Here is a 22,500-nt window from a genome sequence, read left to right as displayed (position 1 = left end):
AGGTTGTGTGTTTTCCAGGATAGTCTGTGAGATGGATGCTGCCCCAGCAGACAGCAAAGCTGGACCAGTCCAACTGTGTGTCGGGGAGTGCATACCTGCGCTCAAGACTCACTCTTCCCAGCTCTACTCCTTCGTGGTAAGACTTTAAACAATATCAGTCAGTAATTAAGTGTTTTTATAGTTTTCTCTCCAGTTGTATTACACTAGTTGTTCTGATTCATAGTACTAGTTTATCTACACAAATGCTAAATGAGCCTTGTGATTGTTTATCTACACTGCCCTAGTGATTGTTGAAATACTGCAATAGTAGAACACAAACATTTTAGAATGAGGAAGTAGTAGTAGTTCTCCTATCTCTCTTTGATGTCTATCACCATTGTCATCTTGAAAGCCAGAAAATACTGCATAGCCTTGTGATTGTTGAAATACTGCATAGCCTAGTGATTGTTGAAATACTGCTTATCCCTAGTGATTGTTGAAGTACTGCATAGCTTAGTGATTGTTGAAATACTGCATAGCCTAGTGATTGTTGAAATACTGCATAGCCTTGTGATTGTTGAAATACTGCATAGCCTAGTGATTGTTGAAATACTGCATAGCCTAATGATTGTTGAAATACTGCATAGCCTAGTGATTGTTGAAATACTGCATAGCCTAGTGATTGTTGAAATACTGCATAGCCTAATGATTGTTGAAATACTGCATAGCCTAGTGATTGTTGAAATACTGCATAGCCTAGTGATTGTTGAAATACTGCATAGCCTATAGCCTAGTGATTGTTGAAATTGTTGAAATACTGCATAGCCTAATGATTGTTGAAATACTGCATAGCCTAATGATTGTTGAAATACTGCATAGCCTAATGATTGTTGAAATACTGCATAGCCTAGTGATTGTTGAAATACTGCATACTGCATAGCCTAGTGATTGTTGAAATACTGCATAGCCTAGTGATTGTTGAAATACTGCATAGCCTAATGATTGATTGTTGAAATAATGCATAGCCTAGTGATTGTTGAAATACTGCATCGCCTAGTGATTGTTGAAATACTGCATAGCCTAGTGATTGTTGAAATACTGCATAGCCTAATGATTGTTGAAATACTGCATAGCCTAATGATTGTTGAAATACTGCATAGCCTAGTGATTGTTGAAATACTGCATAGCCTAGTGATTGTTGAAAATACTGCATAGCCTAGTGATTGTTGAAATACTGCATAGCCTAGTGATTGTTGAAATACTGCATAGCCTAATGATTGTTGAAATACTGCATAGCCTAGTGATTGTTGAAATACATAGCCTAGTGATTGTTGAAATAGCCTAGTGATTGTTGAAATACTGCATAGCCTAGTGATTGTTGAAATACTAGTGATTGTTGAAATAGCATAGTGTGATTGTTGAAATACTGCATAGCCTAGTGATTGTTGAAATACTGCATAGCCTAATGATTGTTGAAATACTGCATGATTGTTGAAATACCTAATGATTGTTGAAATACTGCATAGTGATTGTTGAAAGTGATTGTTGAAATACTGCATAGCCTAATGATTGTTGAAATACTGCATAGCCTAGTGATTGTTGAAATACTGCATAGCCTAGTGATTGTTGATTGTTGAAATACTGCATAGCCTAATGATTGTTGAAATACTGCATAGCCTAGTGATTGTTGAAATACTGCATAGCCTAGTGATTGTTGAAATACTGCATAGCCTAATGATTGTTGAAATATTGTTGAAATGCATAGCCTAGTGATTGTTGAAATACTGCATAGCCTAGTGATTGTTGAAATACTGCATAGCCTAATGATTGTTGAAATACTGCATAGCCTAGTGATTGTTGAAATACTGCATAGCCTAGTGATTGTTGAAATACTGCATAGCCTAGTGATTGTTGAAATACTGCATAGCCTAGTGATTGTTGAAATACTGCATAGCCTATGATTGTTGAAATACTGCATAGCCTAGTGATTGTTGAAATACTGCATAGCCTAGTGATTGTTGAAATACTGCATAGCCTAATGATTGTTGAAATACTGCATAGCCTAATGATTGTTGAAATACTGCATAGCCTAGTGATTGTTGAAATACTGCATAGCCTAATGATTGTTGAAATACTGCATAGCCTAGTGATTGTTGAAATACTGCATAGCCTAGTGATTGTTGAAATACTGCATAGCCTAGTGATTGTTGAAATACTGCATAGCCTAGTGATTGTTGAAATACTGCATAGCCTAGTGATTGTTGAAATACTGCATAGCCTAGTGATTGTTGAAATACTGCATAGCCTAGTGATTGTTGAAATACTGCATAGCCTAATGATTGTTGAAATACTGCATAGCCTAGTGATTGTTGAAATACTGCATAGCCTAGTGATTGTTGAAATACTGCATAGCCTAGTGATTGTTGAAATACTGCATAGCCTAGTGATTGTTGAAATACTGCATAGCCTAATGATTGTTGAAATACTGCATAGCCTAGTGATTGTTGAAATACTGCATAGCCTAATGATTGCCACAGAAGTTCCCAGGGTAATCAGCAGTTAATAAATGGATAATAGGTGTTGATAATAGAATAAATGGGGAGACAGCAGCTATGCTCCACACCTGTATCTCACCCATACTAAAGCTAGCCTGCAGCTAACTGATAATCAACACTCCCATTCACACACTCCCAATTAGCTACCCCTTAACAATTAACAACGGCTAGTAATTACTTGCACTGTTTCCAGAGAGTACCGCTTTAGCCTGTCCAATATATTGTACAGCACTGGGCGAGGAACAGTGTGTGACGTTTGTGTGTGTGTACTGACACTTTTGTCACCCATAATTCATGTTGCCACTCAGGTAGTACTGACATCATCGCAGCGCTGTGTGTGTGTGGGTACTGCGGTACTATACCTGCAATTCCCTAATATCACAGCACCGTGAAAGAAGATTACACACATAGCAAAAGCTCTCTTCAATTTTGTAGACAACAAAACACGGCCCCACGTGGCCGCCTGTTTTACAAAGCTATACAGACAGGCAGTCTGACAAAGAACAGTGGAGATGGAGTGTGTGTGTGTGTGTGTGTGTGTGTGTGTGTGTGTGTGTGTGTGTGTGTGTGTGTGTGTGTGTGTGTGTCTCAGAGTCGGTACTCTGTTTTATCAGTGTGTCTTAGGTTACCAGCCTGGCAGGCTGTCTGTGTGGATGTTTTCTGTCTGTCTGTGTGCTCTCTGATGACAGGCAGGCAGACAGGGCCGGGCTCCTGTTAACACTAGTTATTTTCAGACTACCTTTTAAATGGTTCGGTGGGATACAAACTCAGCAATGGCGAACAGTAACACAACACAAGATGAGTGGGATCTCGGAGGGATTAAAAGCTCCCGGTTTTATTTGGCTTCCGCTTTCCATGGGTTCGTAGTGCAGAGTTTGGGCATACCTCCATTGAAAGCTGTTATTTGCTGCTGTGGCTCTGTGTAGACAATAATGTATGAAGGACAGGAGGTGTGACAGATTAATACATTACAGTGACAGAGAAATGGTTCTCTCTCTCACTTGTCGCTCATCGCTCTCCATCGCGCTCTCTCTCTCCTTCCCTCCTCTAGATGCCGTCGGTACAGGGCCTGTCCCCCACCAGAGGGCCTGAGTCAGGGGGCAGCAAGGTAACCATCATGGGGGAGAACCTTGGCGCTGGCAGCAGTGTCACCGTCCTTTTTGGGAACCAGACGTGCGAGTTCTACGGGTAAGAGGGAGACCCACCTCGCCCCCTCAGACTGGTTCATTTGTGGTAGTTTAATACATGCTGTTAATACTCTCCTCTGATATCTTCTGTCATGTTTTCAACAATTATGACTTTCTCTGATAAATATCAATGATCTAACTTTTGCTGTCTTATCCAGTTGGATCTTTTTCTAAGTGAGAGCCCCCTACATTTACATGTCATGTTAAGATAGCTAGGTGAATCCAGAAGAAAAAGAACACACACCTATTTAGGCGAGGTGCTGGCATCTGAGCTCCTAGAGTGTGCGGCTCTCATTTTATTTTCTAATAAGATAGCTAGGTGAGACAACCACACATCACAGTCCAGTAGTAGCAAGTTGGGACACCTTTTATTTCAGCTCATGAAACATGGGACCAACACTTTACATGTCCCGTTTATATATATTTTTTTAGTATATACATGTATGTACAGCTTAATAAGGTTTGATGACGTCCAGCCTGGGATTTTCCTTCCTTTTTCAGTCACCCTTTTTCTGAGATCTGACTTTTTCAGTTCTCTCTTTCCCTCTCCTACCCTTCCTCTCGCTACCTGTTTTTTTCCTGCTCTACTCTCTCCATCCCTCCCACCCTCTCCTATCTCTCCCTTTCCTTTCCGATATCTATTTGAAGCGGTGCAGTGGAACAGAAAGGAGTAGGTTTCATTGTAACACTGTAAGGTTGAGGAGTCAAGGCAGCTTTAATGAGATCTGGCCTAATTACTAGCCATGTGTTCTCCACTGTGATTCTGACCGTGGAGGGGAGGAGAGGATGAGAGAAGAGGAGGATGGAGGGTGGCTGATGAACAGAGCTAGTTTCAGGGGGTGAGCAGGTAGTGCAGGGATCCATGGGATGGAGAAAGAATGATGAAAGGAGAGACGCAGACATTGACGGTGTGTGCGTGTGTGTGCGTGCGTGTGTGTTCCCTGCAGGCGGACCGTAACTGAGATCGTGTGTTACTCTGCTCCCTCCCTGACTGGGGTGGGTTCGGTCCAGATCAGTGTGAGTGTGGACCGGGCCCAGGTCAAGGAGAGCCTGAGCTTCGATTACATTGAGGACCCCACCGTCCAGCGCATTGAGCCAGAGTGGAGCATCGTCAGGTAACACCCCCAACACCTCTCCTAAACATGAGGGTAAACAACCACTTGTCCATGTCCCCAGTCCCTCATAGTCAGACCCCATCATCAAACGCAACACTGAAAATTAGTTATTTTTCTTCTAGCATTAGCTGTAGATACCAGTAGTTGTGTTAGTGTCTATAGTTGTGGTAGTGAGTGTCTATAGTTGTGGTAGTGAGTGTCTATAGTTGTGGTAGTGAGTGTCTATAGTTGTGGTAGTGAGTGTCTATAGTTGTGGGTGTAGTTGTGTTAGTGAGTGTCTATAGTTGTGGTAGTGAGTGTCTATAGTTGTGGTAGTGAGTGTATATAGTTGTGGTAGTGAGTGTCTATAGTTGTGGTAGTGAGTGTCTATAGTTGTGTTTGTGAGTGTCTATAGTTGTGGGTGTAGTTGTGTTAGTGAGTGTCTATAGTTGTTGTAGTGAGTGTCTATAGTTGTTGTAGTGAGTGTCTATAGTTGTGGTAGTGAGTGTCTATAGTTGTGGTAGTGAGTGTCTATAGTTGTGTTAGTGAGTGTCTATAGTTGTGGTAGTGAGTGTCTATAGTTGTGGTCGTGAGTGTCTATAGTTGTGGGTATAGTGGTAGTGAGTGTGTGAGTGTCTATAGTTGTGAGTGTATCTATAGTTGTGGTAGTGAGTGTCTATAGTTGTGTTAGTGAGTGTCTATAGTTGTGGTAGTGAGTGTCTATAGTTGTGGTAGTGAGTGTCTATAGTTGTGGGTATAGTTGTGGTAGTGAGTGTCTATAGTTGTGGTAGTGAGTGTCTATAGTTGTGGTAGTGAGTGTCTATAGTTGTGGGTATAGTTGTGGTAGTGAGTGTCTATAGTTGTGGTAGTGAGTGTCTATAGTTGTGGTAGTGAGTGTCTATAGTTGTGGTAGTGAGTGTCTATAGTTGTGGTAGTGAGTGTCTATAGTTGTGGTAGTGAGTGTCTATAGTTGTGGTAGTGAGTGTCTATAGTTGTGTTAGTGAGTGTCTATAGTTGTGGGTGTAGTTGTGTTAGTGAGTGTCTATAGTTGTGGTAGTGAGTGTCTATAGTTGTTGTAGTGAGTGTCTATAGTTGTGGTAGTGAGTGTCTATAGTTGAGTGTCTATAGTTGTGGTAGTGAGTGTCTATAGTTGTGGTAGTGAGTGTCTATAGTTGTGGTAGTGAGTGTCTATAGTTGTGGTAGTGAGTGTCTATAGTTGTGGTCGTGAGTGTCTATAGTTGTGGTAGTGAGTATCTATAGTTGTGGTAGTGAGTGTCTATAGTTGTGTTAGTGAGTGTCTATAGTTGTGGTAGTGAGTGTCTATAGTTGTGTCTATAGTTGTGGTGAGTGTGTCTATAGTTGTGGGTATAGTTGTGGTAGTGAGTGTCTATAGTTGTGGTCTATAGTTGTGGTAGTGAGTGTCTATAGTTGTGGTAGTGAGTGTCTATAGTTGTGAGTGTCTATAGTTGTGGTAGTGAGTATCTATAGTTGTGGTAGTGTCTATAGTTGTGTCTATAGTTGTTGTGGTAGTTGTGGTAGTGAGTGTCTATAGTTGTGGTAGTGAGTGTCTATAGTTGTGGTAGTGAGTGTCTATAGTTGTGGTAGTGAGTGTCTATAGTTGTGGTAGTGAGTGTCTATAGTTGTGGTAGTGAGTGTCTATAGTTGTGGTAGTGAGTGTCTATAGTTGTGGTAGTGAGTGTCTATAGTTGTGGGTATAGTTGTGGTAGTGAGTGTCTATAGTTGTGGTAGTGAGTGTCTATAGTTGTGGTAGTGAGTGTCTATAGTTGTGGTAGTGAGTGTCTATAGTTGTGGTAGTGAGTGTCTATAGTTGTGGTAGTGAGTGTCTATAGTTGTGGTAGTGAGTGTCTATAGTTGTGGTAGTGAGTGTCTATAGTTGTGGTAGTGAGTGTCTATAGTTGTGGTAGTGAGTGTCTATAGTTGTGGTAGTGAGTGTCTATAGTTGTGGTAGTGAGTGTCTATAGTTGTGGGTATAGTTGTTGTGAGTGTCTATAGTGAGTGTCTATAGTTGTGGTAGTGAGTGTCTATAGTTGTGGTAGTGAGTCTATAGTTGTGGTAGTGAGTGTCTATAGTTGTGGTAGTGAGTGTCTATAGTTGTGGTCGTGAGTGTCTATAGTTGTTGGTATAGTTGTGGTAGTGAGTGTCTATAGTTGTGGTAGTGAGTGTCTATAGTTGTGGTAGTGAGTGTCTATAGTTGTGGTAGTGAGTGTCTATAGTTGTGGTAGTGAGTGTCTATAGTTGTGGTAGTGAGTGTCTATAGTTGTGGGTATAGTTGTGTAGTGAGTGTCTATAGTTGTGGTAGTGAGTGTCTATAGTTGTGGTAGTGAGTGTCTATAGTTGTGGTAGTGAGTGTCTATAGTTGTGGTAGTGAGTGTCTATAGTTGTGGTAGTGAGTGTCTATAGTGTCTATAGTGAGTGTCTATAGTGTGGTATAGTTGTGGTAGTGAGTGTCTATAGTTGTGGTAGTGAGTGTCTATAGTTGTGGTAGTGAGTGTCTATAGTTGTAGTGAGTGTCTATAGTTGTGGTAGTGAGTGTCTATAGTTGTGGTAGTGAGTGTCTATAGTTGTGGTAGTGAGTGTCTATAGTTGTGGTAGTGAGTGTCTATAGTTGTGGTAGTTGTGAGTGTCTATAGTTGTGGTAGTGAGTGTCTATAGTTGTGGAGTGAGTGTCTATAGTTGTGGGTATAGTTGTGGTAGTGAGTGTCTATAGTTGTGGTAGTGAGTGTCTATAGTTGTGGTAGTGAGTGTCTATAGTTGTGGGTATAGTTGTGGTAGTGAGTGTCTATAGTTGTGGTAGTGAGTGTCTATAGTTGTGGGTATAGTTGTGTTAGTGAGTTATGTTAGTAATGGTAGTGCATTGCTGCAGCATATCCCAGGTAGACAGAGTTTGTAATTAAAGAGAGTGGATGATGAGGGGTCCAAGTGTGCAGCAGATAGCAGCCGAGGTGGAGTTTATCTGGAAGAGAAGAGAGCAGCAGGTCTAGTTGTGGTAGTGAGTGTCTATAGTTGTGGGTATAGTTGTGGTAGTGAGTGTCTATAGTTGTGGTAGTGAGTGTCTATAGTTGTGGTAGTGAGTGTCTATAGTTGTGGTAGTGAGTATCTATAGTTGTGGTAGTGAGTGTCTATAGTTGTGGTAGTGAGTGTCTATAGGTCTCTATCTCCACTGAGAAACAGACAGAGAGAAGAGATGTGGGACGGAGCTTTGTTTAGTCAAACTTGTTCTTTCTTTTCTGAAACGAGAGCACTGCCCCCTGCCTCAGCCCAGGAGAAAGGAGGTAGAGGAGTGTAGCACAGCTATAGTTGTGGGTATAGTTGTGGTAGTGAGTGTCTATAGTTGTGGTAGTGAGTGTCTATAGTTGTGGTAGTGAGTGTCTATAGTTGTGGGTATAGTGTCGCAGGCAGAGTTTGTAATTAAAGAGAGGGATGATGAGGGGTCCAAGTGTGCAGCAGATAGCAGCCGAGGTGGAGTATCTCCACTGAGAAACAGACAGAAGCAGGCCTGATCTAAATGCTGATCTAGATGCTGATCCCCAGATGCTGATCTAGATGCTGATCTAAATGTTGATCTCGATGCTGATCCCCAGATGCTGATCTAGATGCTGATCCCCAGATGCTGATCTAGATGCTAATCTACATGCTGATCTAGATGCTAATCTAGTGCTCCCAGCCCAGTCACGTAACAGTCCCCTGTGTGTTACTTCAGTATTTCAGCAACCACTATAACAGTCCCATTCCCTATAACAGGCCAAACAGCTGTAGTGAAGGCCCCTGCTCCGGCACCTGCCCTGTCTCTCCTGTCTGTCTGTGTTTGTTTTAGCCAAGCCGGCCTTGTTTGTGTTGTGTATTATCCATTGAGCCATGTAGCTACGACCCCCTCAAACTTGAGCCTGCCAGATCTACTTAAGTTCAGTTAAAATCCTCTTTAATCATTTTACTTACCTCAAAAACCTATTATCTTCTGAAAACACTTTTTTTTTTAAATCTGAGGTAAAAACTTTCGACAAAGGCTTGTGCAGGCAGGACGTTTTGGAGAGAAAGTGTTGTAGTCCGGTGTGTTGTTTGTTTGTAAAACTTTTCTGTGTGTGTGAAACAGCGGCCACACTCCTCTGATGGTGACAGGAACTAATCTGGATGTGGTTCAGGAGCCTAGGATACGCGTCAAGTACGGAGGCCGTGAGTCTGTCAACGTGAGTAGTACTACACACACACACACACACACACACACACACACACACACACACACACACACACACACACACACACACACACACACACACACACACTCATATAGATGATGTGGAGGATGATTGAGTCATTCAAATGCTTGTCTTGCTCACCCCCAACCTCCCCACTAACCATATTTCAAATCTCCCTTGATGCTCCAGCTAGTCTCTTAATGGAGCAGATGGAGAGGGGTTCCCATGCAGTATTTAATTAGAGTTTTAACACAATCAGGCTCCAGTCTGTCAGGGCCTCAGCTCCATACAGTCCCGCTCTAACCTGCTTAGCCTTGTTGTTATGGTTTGAGACTTCAGCCTGAATGTGAATTACCTCAGACACTTTTCTGTAAATCTGGAGTGTAGGAGCAGGTTGGAGGGTGGATGGCTGGTGGGTTTGAGGGTAGGAGCGTGGGGGGCTGGCGGGCAGGGGTGAGAGGGTTGGAGGGCATGGGAAGGGTTGGATGGCTGGTGGGTTTGAGGGTAGGAGCGTGGGGGGCTGGCGGGCAGGGGTGAGAGGGTTGGAGGGCATGGGAAGGGTTGGATGGTGGTGGGTTTGAGGGTAGGAGGCGGGCGTGGGGGCTGGCGGGCAGGGGTGAGAGGGTTGGAGGGCATGGGAAGGGTTGGATGGTGGTGGGTTTGAGGGTAGGAGCGTGGGGGGCTGGCGGGCAGGGGTGAGAGGGTTGGAGGGCATGGGAAGGGTTGGATGGTGGTGGGTTTGGAAGGCTGGGGAAGACCGGGGGCTGTTCTGTTCCTAGTGGGTTCTAATGGAAGATGAAGTGCTGTCAGAAGGCTTTGTTCAGCATAAAGACCCCCTCTCTGTATGATCAAGGCCGGGCAGGCGGGAGAATCATTACAAATTGCATTTATGCTCTAGTCCTCTGGGTACATGTTTAATTAAGGGAATGGTATTTTTCCAACGCTGCGGTCGGGTGGGTGGTCAGGGTGAAGGTGGGGAGGGCAGAGTAGAGGGAGGGAGGGAAAACAGGTATTGTGGAACAAGTGCTTCATGCCAGGAAATGCAGCGTATCATAAAGACATTCATAGGACAAACTCAAACACAGCACAAACTTTAGGCAGATGCATACTGTACAGTCACAGAAATGATACATGCATACACACACAACACATCACCACGTTCAAGTATCTTTATAATGGTCTCATTTCTTCAAGATTGCTTCAGTACCCAACATCAGAACTGTGCTCTAGGCCAGGGACCTTCAACTACATTTTTTCTTGACTGCAAGAAGCACAAACATATAATATTTGACTAAAACAATCATTTTAAACCTTGCTTACATTTGTATATGATCACATGTATCTCTATTATGTGTAGGAACACTTAGTAATATTGTAAATCACTTGGAGCTGATTTGCTGGTGTTTTTACAGTATTTTATGTCCAACAGTAACAAAAAAGAATATATATATATATATTGTTGGTCATGAAACTTGTTGTACCAAATAAAATCACCTGCGTGCCAAATTCAGCCCACGGGCCGCCAGTTTGCAAACCCTTCCCTAGGCTTTTGTTCTACTACATGTCTTCATGTATGGACAGTTTCTCCATAAGACCCTTTTATATGAAGAAACCCAGAAGAAACACAGTCATTTTGGATCTAATGAAAGACAGACTCACTGCTTTATTCACACGAAAAGAACTGGATCAGATCAGTAAGAATTCTTGTAAGCCTCTGAGCTGAAATAGGATTTGACTTGTGTGTGGGTGCTGTCTGCTGTGTCACTCAGGTGAAAGCAGAAAGCTTTGAACGCTCAGCGGCATTCTCCTTTAAAGTGCAGTCTCACTTCGCCACACACACATACAGAGTGCCTCTCACAGACACTCGGCTCCTCTTTGATTTCCTTGCTCCAGAAGGAGGAGAAGAGAAGAAGCCGCTGTGTGAATTTTTATTAACTGCCTAGGTTACAATTATGGATCTCTTCATCCCTTCCTCTCGTCTTTGTCACAGGAGAAAGGCAAACAGCGCCGCGGCAGCCGTGCAATCAGGGCCCAGCCCAGAGCGGGCCTGTCAAGTCAGCCTTCAAAGTGTCATCTGCCTCCCACTAAATTGCCTCTCAATCTCCCTCCCTCCCCCTTCTCACCTGCACAAGTTTCTTCACAAAGAAGAAGGCCCAGAAAGGGAGACACTGTTTTTCGTGACACGCTCTATACCTGTCACCGGTTCACAACTGAAACATTAATCATTGGCTCTGATTAAAGCTAAAGGTGTATTTTTCCTCTCATAGAACCTAATTTTCTCCTATCTTCTCTTAAAGAATTTCCCCTGCCACATTCTGGCCCATTAAGATGTCTGATGTGATGTCATAATGAAATTGATAGAGTAGTGCCTGCTTCCCAAAGTGCACGACTATGGGTCCTAGTCAAAAGTAGTGCACTATATAGGCGAATAGGGTGCCATTTGGGACGCACCTTGACTGTCAGAAGTGGAAACGATCAGCAGCAATTTGATGTGATTAAAAGAGAGACATATACATCAGTAGGTCTATAGAGCAGTATAGCACCTACAGTACTTATGCAATCAGACAGCTCTCTTTAGAACTTTGTCCTCCTAGGAAATGGAGTGAAAGAGGTATGTGATTGTAGGTGCAGGTAAGGGTGACAGAGGCAGAGAATATTACCGTTTACAGGGAATTTATTTCTTTAACACAGTAAGGTGGGGAGAAGGGTCTGGACGGAACCAAAGCAAAGAAAGTAAAGTTAGACCCCTCTCCTACCTTACCTGCCTACCCTCTACCTACCTACCTACCTACCTACCTACCTACCTACCTACCTACATTACCTACCTACCTACCTGCCTACCCTCTACCTACCCTCTACCTACCTACCCATCCGCGTACCCACCTGCCTACCCTCTACCTACCTACCCACCTGCCTACCCACCTGCCTAACCTCTACCTACCTACCTACCTACCCCTACCTACCTACCTGCCTACCCTCGACCTACCCACCTGCCTACCCTCTACCTACCTACCCACCTGCCTACCCACCTGCCTAACCTCTACCTACCTACCTACCTACCTACCTACCTACCCACCTGCCTACCCACCTGCCTACCCACCTGCCTACCCACCTGCCTAACCTCTACCTACCTACCTACCTACCTACCTACCCTCTACCTACCTGCCTACCCTCTACCTACCCTCTTACCTACCTACCTACCTACCTACCCTTTATCTACATACAGTGCCTTGCGAAAGTATTCGGCCCCCTTGAACTTTGCGAACTTTTGCCACATGTCAGGCTTCAAACATAAAGATATAAAACTGTATTTTTTTGTGAAGAATCAACAACAAGTGGGACACAATCATGAAGTGGAACGACATTTATTGGATATTTCAAACTTTTTTAACAAATCAAAAACGGAAAAATTGGGCGTGCAAAATTATTCAGCCCCTTTACTTTCAGTGCAGCAAACTCTCTCCAGAAGTTCAGTGAGGATCTCTGAATGATCCAATGTTGACCTAAATGACTAATGATGATAAATACAATCCACCTGTGTGTAATCAAGTCGCCGTATAAATGCACCTGCACTGTGATAGTCTCAGAGGTCCGTTAAAAGCGCAGAGAGCATCATGAAGAACAAGGAACACACCAGGCAGGTCCGAGATACTGTTGTGAAGAAGTTTAAAGCCGGATTTGGATACAAAAAGATTTCCCAAGCTTTAAACATCCCAAGGAGCACTGTGCAAGCGATAATATTGAAATGGAAGGAGTATCAGACCACTGCAAATCTACCAAGACCTGGCCGTCCCTCTAAACTTTCAGCTCATACAAGGAGAAGACTGATCAGAGATGCAGCCAAGAGGCCCATGATCACTCTGGATGAACTGCAGAGATCTACAGCTGAGGTGGGAGACTCTGTCCATAGAACAACAATCAATCGTATATTGCACAAATCTGGCCTTTATGGAAGAGTGGCAAGAAGAAAGCCATTTCTTAAAGATATCCATAAAAAGTGTTCTTTAAAGTTTGCCACAAGCCACCTGGGAGACACACCAAACATGTGGAAGAAGGTGCTCTGGTCAGATGAAACCAAAATTGAACTTTTTGGCAACAATGCAAAACGTTATGTTTGGCGTAAAAGCAACACAGCTCATCACCCTGAACACACCATACCCACTGTCAAACATGGTGGTGGCAGCATCATGGTTTGGGGCTGCTTTTCTTCAGCAGGGACAGGGAAGATGGTTAAAATTGATGGGAAGATGTATGGAGCCAAATACAGGATCATTCTGGAAGAAAACCTGATGGAGTCTCCAAAAGACCTGAGACTGGGACGGAGATTTGTCTTCCAACAAGACAATGGTCCAAAACATGAAGCAAAATCTACAATGGAATGGTTCAAAAATAAACATATCCAGGTGTTAGAATGGCCAAGTCAAAGTCCAGACCTGAATCCAATCGAGAATCTGTGGAAAGAACTGAAAACTGCTGTTCACAAATGCTCTCCATCCAACCTCACTGAGCTCGAGCTGTTTTGCAAGGAGGAATGGGAAAAAATTTCAGTCTCTCGATGTGCAAAACTGATAGAGACATACCCCAAGCGACTTATACCTACCTACCTACCCACCCTCTACCTACCTACCCACCCTCTACCTACCTACCCACCTACCTACCTACCTACCTACCCACCCTCTACCTACCTACCCACCCTCTACCTACCTACCCTCTACCTACCTACCAACCTACCTACCTACCCACCCTCTACCTACCTACCTACCTACCTACCTACCCTCTACCTACCTACCCTTTTAGCACCTCCTGGCACCCTAACCATAATACAGGGGGTGGTCCGCCCAGGTCTTAACTAGCGTGCATAGACAGTAAATACTACAGGTTATGTATGCCCGCAGGCCTCTTGCTTAAGCACTCCCAAGATGCCTTCCCCTTCCTCCCCTGGGAACAAATGAAAAAGAATGATTACTAACTTCCAGTGAACAATTTCACTAATCTAAAACACTGACTCCTTTTGGCGCACACATAACTCAGAAATAGCAGCTACAAAAATACTTTCAACCAAACTGAGCAACAACCAACACAGGACATCACAGAAGCTCTCTCTCCTGATAAAGGAACACTGGCTTTTATCTGGCCGGAGAAGGAGTTGGTAAATGAAAACAGCTGTTTCCCCTGACGAGAGGGAGGGGTCAGAGCTCCAATCGTGGATGGGGCCGATCAATCGGCTGCTTCGTATCCAGGAAGGATTCAACATTTTTGTGTGTGTATCAAGAATGGTCCACCACCCAAAGGACATCCAGCCAGATTGACACAACTGTGGAAAACATTGGAGTCAACATGGGCCAGCATCCTTGTGGAACGCTTTCCATGCCCTGACGAATTGAGGCTGTTGTGAGGGCAAAAGGGAGTGCAACTCAATATTAGGACGGTGTTCCTAATGTTTTGTCCACTCAGTGTATAATGAACACTCAGATAGAATGAAGGAATATATGGTGACTCCACTATAGATACATCCTGCTCCCTCTCCATTACATCATGATAAAGGCTTGGTTAATAACCTCTCAGCTCCTACGTCTTCCATTCTTGTCAGGTTATTTTCTCCTCATCCACTATGTCTGCACCATCCATCCCCTCCTCTCTCAACTCTCCAGCCATCCATCCATACAACTAATATCAGAGCCATATTGTCAGAATGAACAGCTGGTGGAAACAAACAGAACATGGAAGGAAATGGATGTGGGTTAGGATTGATATCAGCTACTAATATCAGTCATTGGCCAGAATATTGCTCACATAATCTTTGACCCTTGACCTAACAGAGCAGTCTCCTCTCTTGTACTCATGACCCCTGAAGCCCATTTCCTCTACTGCCTCCCTCTCTCCAAGTCAGAGACCTGGCGCAGTGTGCCTGGGCTGAGTGGGCTGCTGCAGACTACAATAGATCCTGCTAATGAATTCAACCAGATGGTCTAGACTGTGAACGTCACAGCTGCTGTACAACGTACTACTCCATCCCCATCCAGTGCCTGTCAGGAGGCAAGATTCAAATGATTTCATAGCTGTTGCCCGAGAGCAACTGTATACTGGATGATGAAAGGAATCAATACTAAGGACTGATAGGACTGATTGGACTGATAGCTAAGGAACAATATTTGCTGAAAATAAATGTTTCATAATTAATTTAAATGCGTACTAGTCTGGTTGGAGTAGAATACCTGAGGCTTTTCTAAGATTGTGGGTGGCAAGATAATTATTCTCTGCTCCGTCATAGTAGCCTATACGAGCCCTGAGATGATTGACAGCATGATATGGCTGCACATCTTGGGACTCAGATACACCATTTCCCTCATCACTACCCATATAAAACCTATGCTGTTTTTCTTCACTACTCTGACATAGCCAGTATTTCTCCCTTCACTACCTTGACATAGCCAGTATTTCTCCCTTCACTACCCTGACATAGCCAGTATTTCTCCCTTCACTACCCTGACATAGGCTGTATTTCCCCCTTCACAACCCTGACATAGCCAGTATTTCACCCTTCACTACCTTGACATAGCCAGTATTTCCCCCTTCACTACCCTGACATAGCCAGTATTTCCCCCTTCACTACCCTGACATAGCCAGTATTTCCCCCTTCACTACCCTGACATAGCCAGTATTTCCCCCTTCACTACCCTGACATAGCCAGTATTTCTCCTTCACTACCCTGACATAGCCAGTATTTCTCCCTTCACTACCCTGACATAGCCAGTATTTCCCCCTTCACTACCCTGACATAGCCAGTATTTCCCCCTTCACTACCCTGACATAGCCAGTATTTCTCCCGTCACTACCCTGACATAGCCAGTATTTCCCCTTCACTACCCTGACATAGCCAATATTTCCCCCTTCACTACCCTGACATAGCCAGTATTTCCCCCTTCACTACCCTGACATAGCCAGTATTTCCCCTTCACTACCCTGACATAGCCAGTATTTCTCCCTTCACTACCCTGACATAGCCATTATTTCCCCTTCACTACCCTGACATAGCCAGTATTTCCCCCTTCACTACCCTGACATAGCCAGTATTTCCCCCTTCACTACCCTGACATAGCCAGTATTTCTCCCTTCACTACCCTGACATAGCCAGTATTTCTCCCTTCACTACCCTGACATAGCCAGTATTTCCCCCTTCACTACCCTGACATAGCCAGTATTTCACTCCCTTCACTACCCTGACATAGCCAGTATTTCCCCTTCACTACCCTGACATAGCCAGTATTTCCCCCTTCACTACCCTGACATAGCCAGTATTTCTCCCTTCACTACCCTGACATAGCCAGTATTTCTCCCTTCACTACCCTGACATAGCCAGTATTTCTCCCTTCACTACCCTGACATAGCCAGTATTTCCCCCTTCACTACCCTGACATAGCCAGTATTTCCCCTTCACTACTCTGACATAGCCAGTATTTCTCCCTTCACTACCCTGACATAGCCAGTATTTCTCCCTTCACTACCCTGACATAGCCAGTATTTTCCCCCTTCACTACCCTGACATAGCCAGTATTTCTCCCTTCACTACCCTGACATAGCCAGTATTTCCCCTTCACTACCCTGACATAGCCAGTATTTCTCCCTTCACTACCCTGACATAGCCAGTCCCTTCTCCCCCTTCACTACCCTGACATAGGCTGTATTTCCCCTTCACTACCCTGACATAGCCAGTATTTCTCCCTTCACTACCCTGACATAGCCAGTATTTCCCCCTTCACTACCCTGACATAGCCAGTATTTCCCCCTTCACTACCCTGACATAGCCAGTATTTCCCCCTTCACTACCCTGACATAGCCAGTATTTCTCCCTTCACTACCCTGACATAGCCAGTATTTCTCCCTTCACTACCCTGACATAGGCAGTATTTCCCCTTCACTACCCTGACATAGCCAGTATTTCCCCTTCACTACCCTGACATAGCCAGTATTTCCCCTTCACTACCCTGACATAGCCAGTATCCTTACCTTTCCTGACATAGCCAGTATTTCCCCATTCACTACCCTGACATAGCCAGTATTTCCCCCTTCACTACCCTGACATAGCCAGTATTTCTCCCTTCACTACCCTGACATAGCCAGTATTTCCCCCTTCACTACCCTGACATAGCCAGTATTTCTCCCTTCACTACCCTGACATAGCCAGTATTTCTCCCTTCACTACCCTGACATAGCCAGTATTTCTCCTTTCACTACCCTGACATAGCCAGTATTTCCCCTTCACTACCCTGACATAGCCAGTATTTCCCCTTCACTACCCTGACATAGCCAGTATTTCCCCCTTCACTACCCTGACATAGCCAGTATTTCTCCCTTCACTACCCTGACATAGCCAGTATTTCTCCCTTCACTACCCTGACATAGCCAGTATTTCTCCCTTCACTACTCTGACATAGCCAGTATTTCTCCCTTCACTACCCTGACATAGCCAGTATTTCTCCCTTCACTACCCTGACATAGCCAGTATTTCCCCCTTCACTACCCTGACATAGCCAGTATTTCTCCCTTCACTACCCTGACATAGCCAGTATTTCTCCTTCACTACCCTGACATAGCCAGTATTTCTCCTTTCTGACTAGCCAGTATTTCTCCCTTCACCCTGACATAGCCAGTATTTTCCCCTTCACTACCCTGACATAGCCAGTATTTCTCCCTTCACTACCCTGACATAGCCAGTGTTTCCCCCTTCACTACCCTGACATAGCCAGTATTTCTCCCTTCACTACCCTGACATAGCCAGTATTTCTCCCTTCACTACCCTGACATAGCCAGTATTTCTCCCTTCACTACCCTGACATAGCCAGTGTTTCCCCCTTCACTACCCTGACATAGCCAGTATTTCTCCCTTCACTACCCTGACATAGCCAGTATTTCTCCCTTCACTACCCTGACATAGCCAGTATTTCTCCCTTCACTACCCTGACATAGCCAGTGTTTCCCCCTTCACTACCCTGACATAGCCAGTATTTCCCCCTTCACTACCCTGACATAGCCAGTATTTCTTCCTTCACTTCTCTGACACAGCCAGTATTTCCCCCTTCACTACGCTGACATAGCCAGTATTTCCCCCTTCACTACCCTGACATAGCCAGTATTTCTCCCTTCACTACCCTGACATAGCCAGTATTTCTCCCTTCACTACTCTGACATAGCCAGTATTTCCCCCTTCACTACTCTGACATAGCCAGTATTTCCCGCTTCACTACTCTGACATAGCCAGTATTTCTCCCTTCACTACCCTGACATAGCCAGTATTTCTCCCTTCACTACTCTGACATAGCCAGTATTTCCCCCTTCACTACTCTGACATAGCCAGTATTTCCCCCTTCACTACCCTGACATAGCCAGTATTTCCCGCTTCACTACTCTGACATAGCCAGTATTTCCCGCTTCACTACCCTGACACAGCCTTTCTCAGAAGACAGGATTTAGGGAGAGGGAGACATGATTTCTCACCGCCCCAAACACACAGAGTATTGAAGGAGTGTGTTGAAAACATGCAGCATCCTTCCAGCTATCTAGCCCAGCTCTGAACAGATGGTAGTGGGAGCCATACTGTACTGCAGTTGACTTGCAAATGCATTGCTGTTCCGTTGTGTTCCAACCAAGACAAAGACAGACAGGCAGAGTGGGATGCTGTGGTGGCGTCTGTGCCTCTCTGTAACACACCACTGTTAAAACATGGAGACTACAGCAACATGGAACTTTTGCTTTTTATTGTCTCAATGTGTGAGAGAAATCAAGTGTATTCGTAGCTATAAAAAAGCTTATTTGCTCAAAACTATGACAGTGAATTAGTGTTTATTTGCAGTTAATAAGGGACTTATTGGCCAGAATGTTTTAAGTTAATAAGTAAATACATTCACAAGCAGCTTTTGATAATAATAGCACACGACAAGAACGGTGTATACATGAGGTTTTTCAGTATTTGTTCTATAACTGTCATCTATTCTAAGCTTTCTCTGTAATATATAATAGGATTACTGTAGAAGATTCTTGGAGAAAATGTGTCAGCAGAGCTAATGTGTGTGTCTCTCTCTCTCTCTCCTTCCCTTTCTCTCTCTCCTTCCCTCTCTCTCTCTCTCTCTCTCCTCCACCCCCTCTCTCTCTCTCTCTCCTCTCTCTCTCCTTCCCTCTCTCCCCCCCCCTCTCTCTCTCTCTCTCTGACATTCAAACTTAGACTGTAGATGTACAATGTCACTACTCTCTGGGAGTAGAGGGAGTGTTGAGACCTTGTAATGTGGGTTATTATACAGACATCGAGTCCAGCTGCAGCTGCACACATGGCGGCAGCTGTAATGTGGGAACTGTGTTTCGTTTAACCCAGTAGCAGAGCCGACTTCCTGCTGAACCCAACCCAGTCCTCTACGGGCCTCCAGCAGGACCAGCCCAAAGACTAAGTTACCATACAGCTAGCCACTTAATAATGCATCCTACGATTCCTTCCTGCATGGGGAAGAATGGAAATACTCTTGTACTCTGTGGTAACTAAGACAATTCTCACTCTGTACACTAGAGGTGGGAGCAAGCCACTATTATTCACAAGCAATCACAAGGTCCGAGTCTCAAGTTGAGTTCCAAGTAGAATGGGTCAAGACTCGAGTCAAGTCCAAGTCATGCATTGTAAGAGCAAGTCAAGTGGAGTCCAGTCACAAGTTTAAGTCAAGTATAAAAAATCTATACATGTAACTACAAATCTTTGTCTATTTATTGAGGCTACCAGACAGCCCTTTTCATTATATTGTCTACAAAATATTTTGATTAGCGTATGTAATTGTAAAATAGTGATAAGGGCATGAAATCAGCAGAAGGCAGGTTGACTTCATCAGAGTGAAGATTTATTTGCGGGTCTTGGTGATCCAATGGTGAAAGCGTCATAGCATACAAAATATACAAGTAGATTTACCAAATGTACACAGGAAATAGCCCAAAATAAATAGCCTCTGTATCAGGCTTAACCTTCCCTATCTGAACGAGCACTGCTCTAAACTAGAGCATAGGACAACAGGTAAGAGGTGTGGTACTCTGCTGGCGCTACAGAGCTTTGAAGACATTTGGCTCTAATTAAGTTTCTCCTGAGAGTGAGAGAAAGAGTGAGAGAGGCTCCGGCAGCAGCAGGAGTGCAGCACAGTAATCTATTGTGTTCCTCTACTGTTCGTAGTGCTGGAAAATGGAAAATGTCTGCTCCTGGGCATACAGATGGAAAATGTCTGCTCCTGGGCATACAGATGGAAAATATCTGCTCCTGGGCATACAGATGGAAAATGTCTGCTCCTGGGCATACAGATGGAACATACAGTGCCTTACAGATGGAAAATATCTGCTCCTGGGCATACAGATGGAACCCTTGAACTTTGAACTTTGCAACCTTTTGCCACATTTCAGGCTTCAAACATAAAGATATAAAACTGTATTTTTTTGTGAAGAATCAACAACAAGTGGGACACAATCATGAAGTGGAACGACATTTATTGGATATTTCAAACTTTTTTAACAAAACAAAAACTGAAAATTGGGCGTGCAAAATTATTCAGCCCCCTTAAGTTAATACTTTGTAGCGCCACCTTTTGCTGCGATTACAGCTGAAGACAAATCTCCGTCCCAGTCTCAGGTCTTTTGCAGACTCCATCAGGTTTTCTTCCAGAATGGTCCTGTATTTGGCTCCATCCATCTTCCCATCAATTTTAACCATCTTCCCTGTCCCTGCTGAAGAAAAGCAGGCCCAAACCATGATGCTGCCACCACCATGTTTGACAGTGGGTATCGTGTGTTCAGGGTGATGAGCTGTGTTGCTTTTACGCCATACATAACATTTTGCATTGTTGCCAAAAAGTTCAATTTGGTTTCATCTGTTTCATCTGTGGCTTGTGGCAAACTTTAAACGACACTTTTTATGGATATCTTTAAGAAATTACTTTCTTCTTGCCACTCTTCCATAAAGGCCAGATTTGTGCAATATACGACTGATTGTTGTCCTATGGAAAGAGTCTCCCACCTCAGCTTTAGATATCTGCAGTTCATCCAGAGTGATCATGGGCCTCTTGGCTGCATCTCTGAACAGTCTTCTCCTTGTATTAGCTGAAAGTTTAGAGGGACGGCCAGTTCTTGGTAGATTTGCAGTGGTCTGATACTCCTTCCATTTCAGTATTATTGCTTGCACAGTGCTCCTTGGGATGTTTAAAGCTTGGGAAATATTTTTGTATCCAAATCCGGCTTTAAACTTCTTCACAACAGTATCTCGGACCTGCCTGGTGTGTTCCTTGTTCTTCATGATGCTCTCTGCACTTTTAACGGACCTCTGAGACTATCACAGTGCAGGTGCATTTATACGGAGACTTGATTACATACAGGTGGATTGTATTTATCATCATTAGTCATTTAGGTCAACATTGGATCATTCAGAGATCCTCACTGAACTTCTGGAGAGAGTTTGCTGCACTGAAAGTAAAGGGGCTGAATAATTTTGCACGCCCAATTTTCAGTTTTTGATTTGTTAAAAAAGTTTGAAATATCCAATAAATGTCGTTCCACTTCTTGATTGTGTCCCACTTGTTGTTGATTCTTCACAAAAAAATACAGTTTTATATCTTTATGTTTGAAGCCTGAAATGTGGCAAAAGGTCGCAAAGTTCAAGGGGGCCGAATACTTTCGCAAGGCACTGTATCTGCTCCTGGGCATACAGATGGAAAATATCTGCTCCTGGGCATACAGATGGAAATTAATATCATTCAAGAAGCCATGACTTCACCTCAACCTGCCAGATTGGATATATGACCAAGTGATTGGGGGATATCCCCTCATGCCCCCCTGACCTCTTACATGTCTTAGCTTGAGGCTCCCTCAGAGCTACTGGAGACGTACTGTCTCTGAAAGTAATAATACTTCATTGGATGGATGTACAGTATATAGCATGTTTCTAACAGCTGCTGTACTTACTTTAGTAGGAGAAACTCACCTCAATCACCACCAATGTGTTGCACCCACCTGGGTGATGCATGGTGACCATGCTTGTGGCAGAATGCTCATCACACATCAGCTGTAGAGGTGTGGAGTGATATAGGCCAATTAGGAATGAGGAGGTTGATATGAATGAATGGGGACAGGTTGGGAATTTAGCATTGACACCAGGGTTAACACTCCTACTCTTACAATAAGTGCAATGGGATTTTTAATGACCACAGAGAGTCAGGACACCCATACGAAAGACAGCAACCTATACAGGGCAATGTCCCCTTCATTGCAATCTCCTTAAACCAGAGCGAAGAGTGCCCCCTACTGTCCCCCCAACACCATTTCCAGCAGCATCTGGTCTATCATCCAGGGACCAACCCTGCTTAACATCAGAGGCAAACCAGCAGTGGTATGCAGGGTGATATGCTGCTGGCTGTGCTTGATTTGCATATTATCAGCCTTAAGCACTTAGCTATGCCAG

At 44.1% G+C, this 22,500-nt stretch overlaps 1 protein-coding gene across 1 annotated transcript in view; it reads left to right on the top strand.

Moving 5' to 3' along the window:
- Positions 1-22,500, top strand: part of LOC135504148 (plexin-A2-like) — a 467,742-nt gene that overhangs the window by 365,265 nt on the left and 79,977 nt on the right. Inside the window, exons 14-17 of the mRNA XM_064922474.1 lie at positions 19-136; positions 3,586-3,722; positions 4,669-4,836; positions 8,927-9,020. Coding sequence (XP_064778546.1) covers positions 19-136; positions 3,586-3,722; positions 4,669-4,836; positions 8,927-9,020 — 517 coding nt within the window. The remainder of the gene's footprint in view (positions 1-18; positions 137-3,585; positions 3,723-4,668; positions 4,837-8,926; positions 9,021-22,500) is intronic.

This window comes from Oncorhynchus masou, chromosome 18 (genome assembly GCF_036934945.1).
Source record: "Oncorhynchus masou masou isolate Uvic2021 chromosome 18, UVic_Omas_1.1, whole genome shotgun sequence".
NCBI lineage: Eukaryota > Metazoa > Chordata > Actinopteri > Salmoniformes > Salmonidae > Oncorhynchus > Oncorhynchus masou.
Note: the sequence above shows the minus strand (reverse complement) of the source record. Positions and strands in the feature narration are given on the sequence as shown.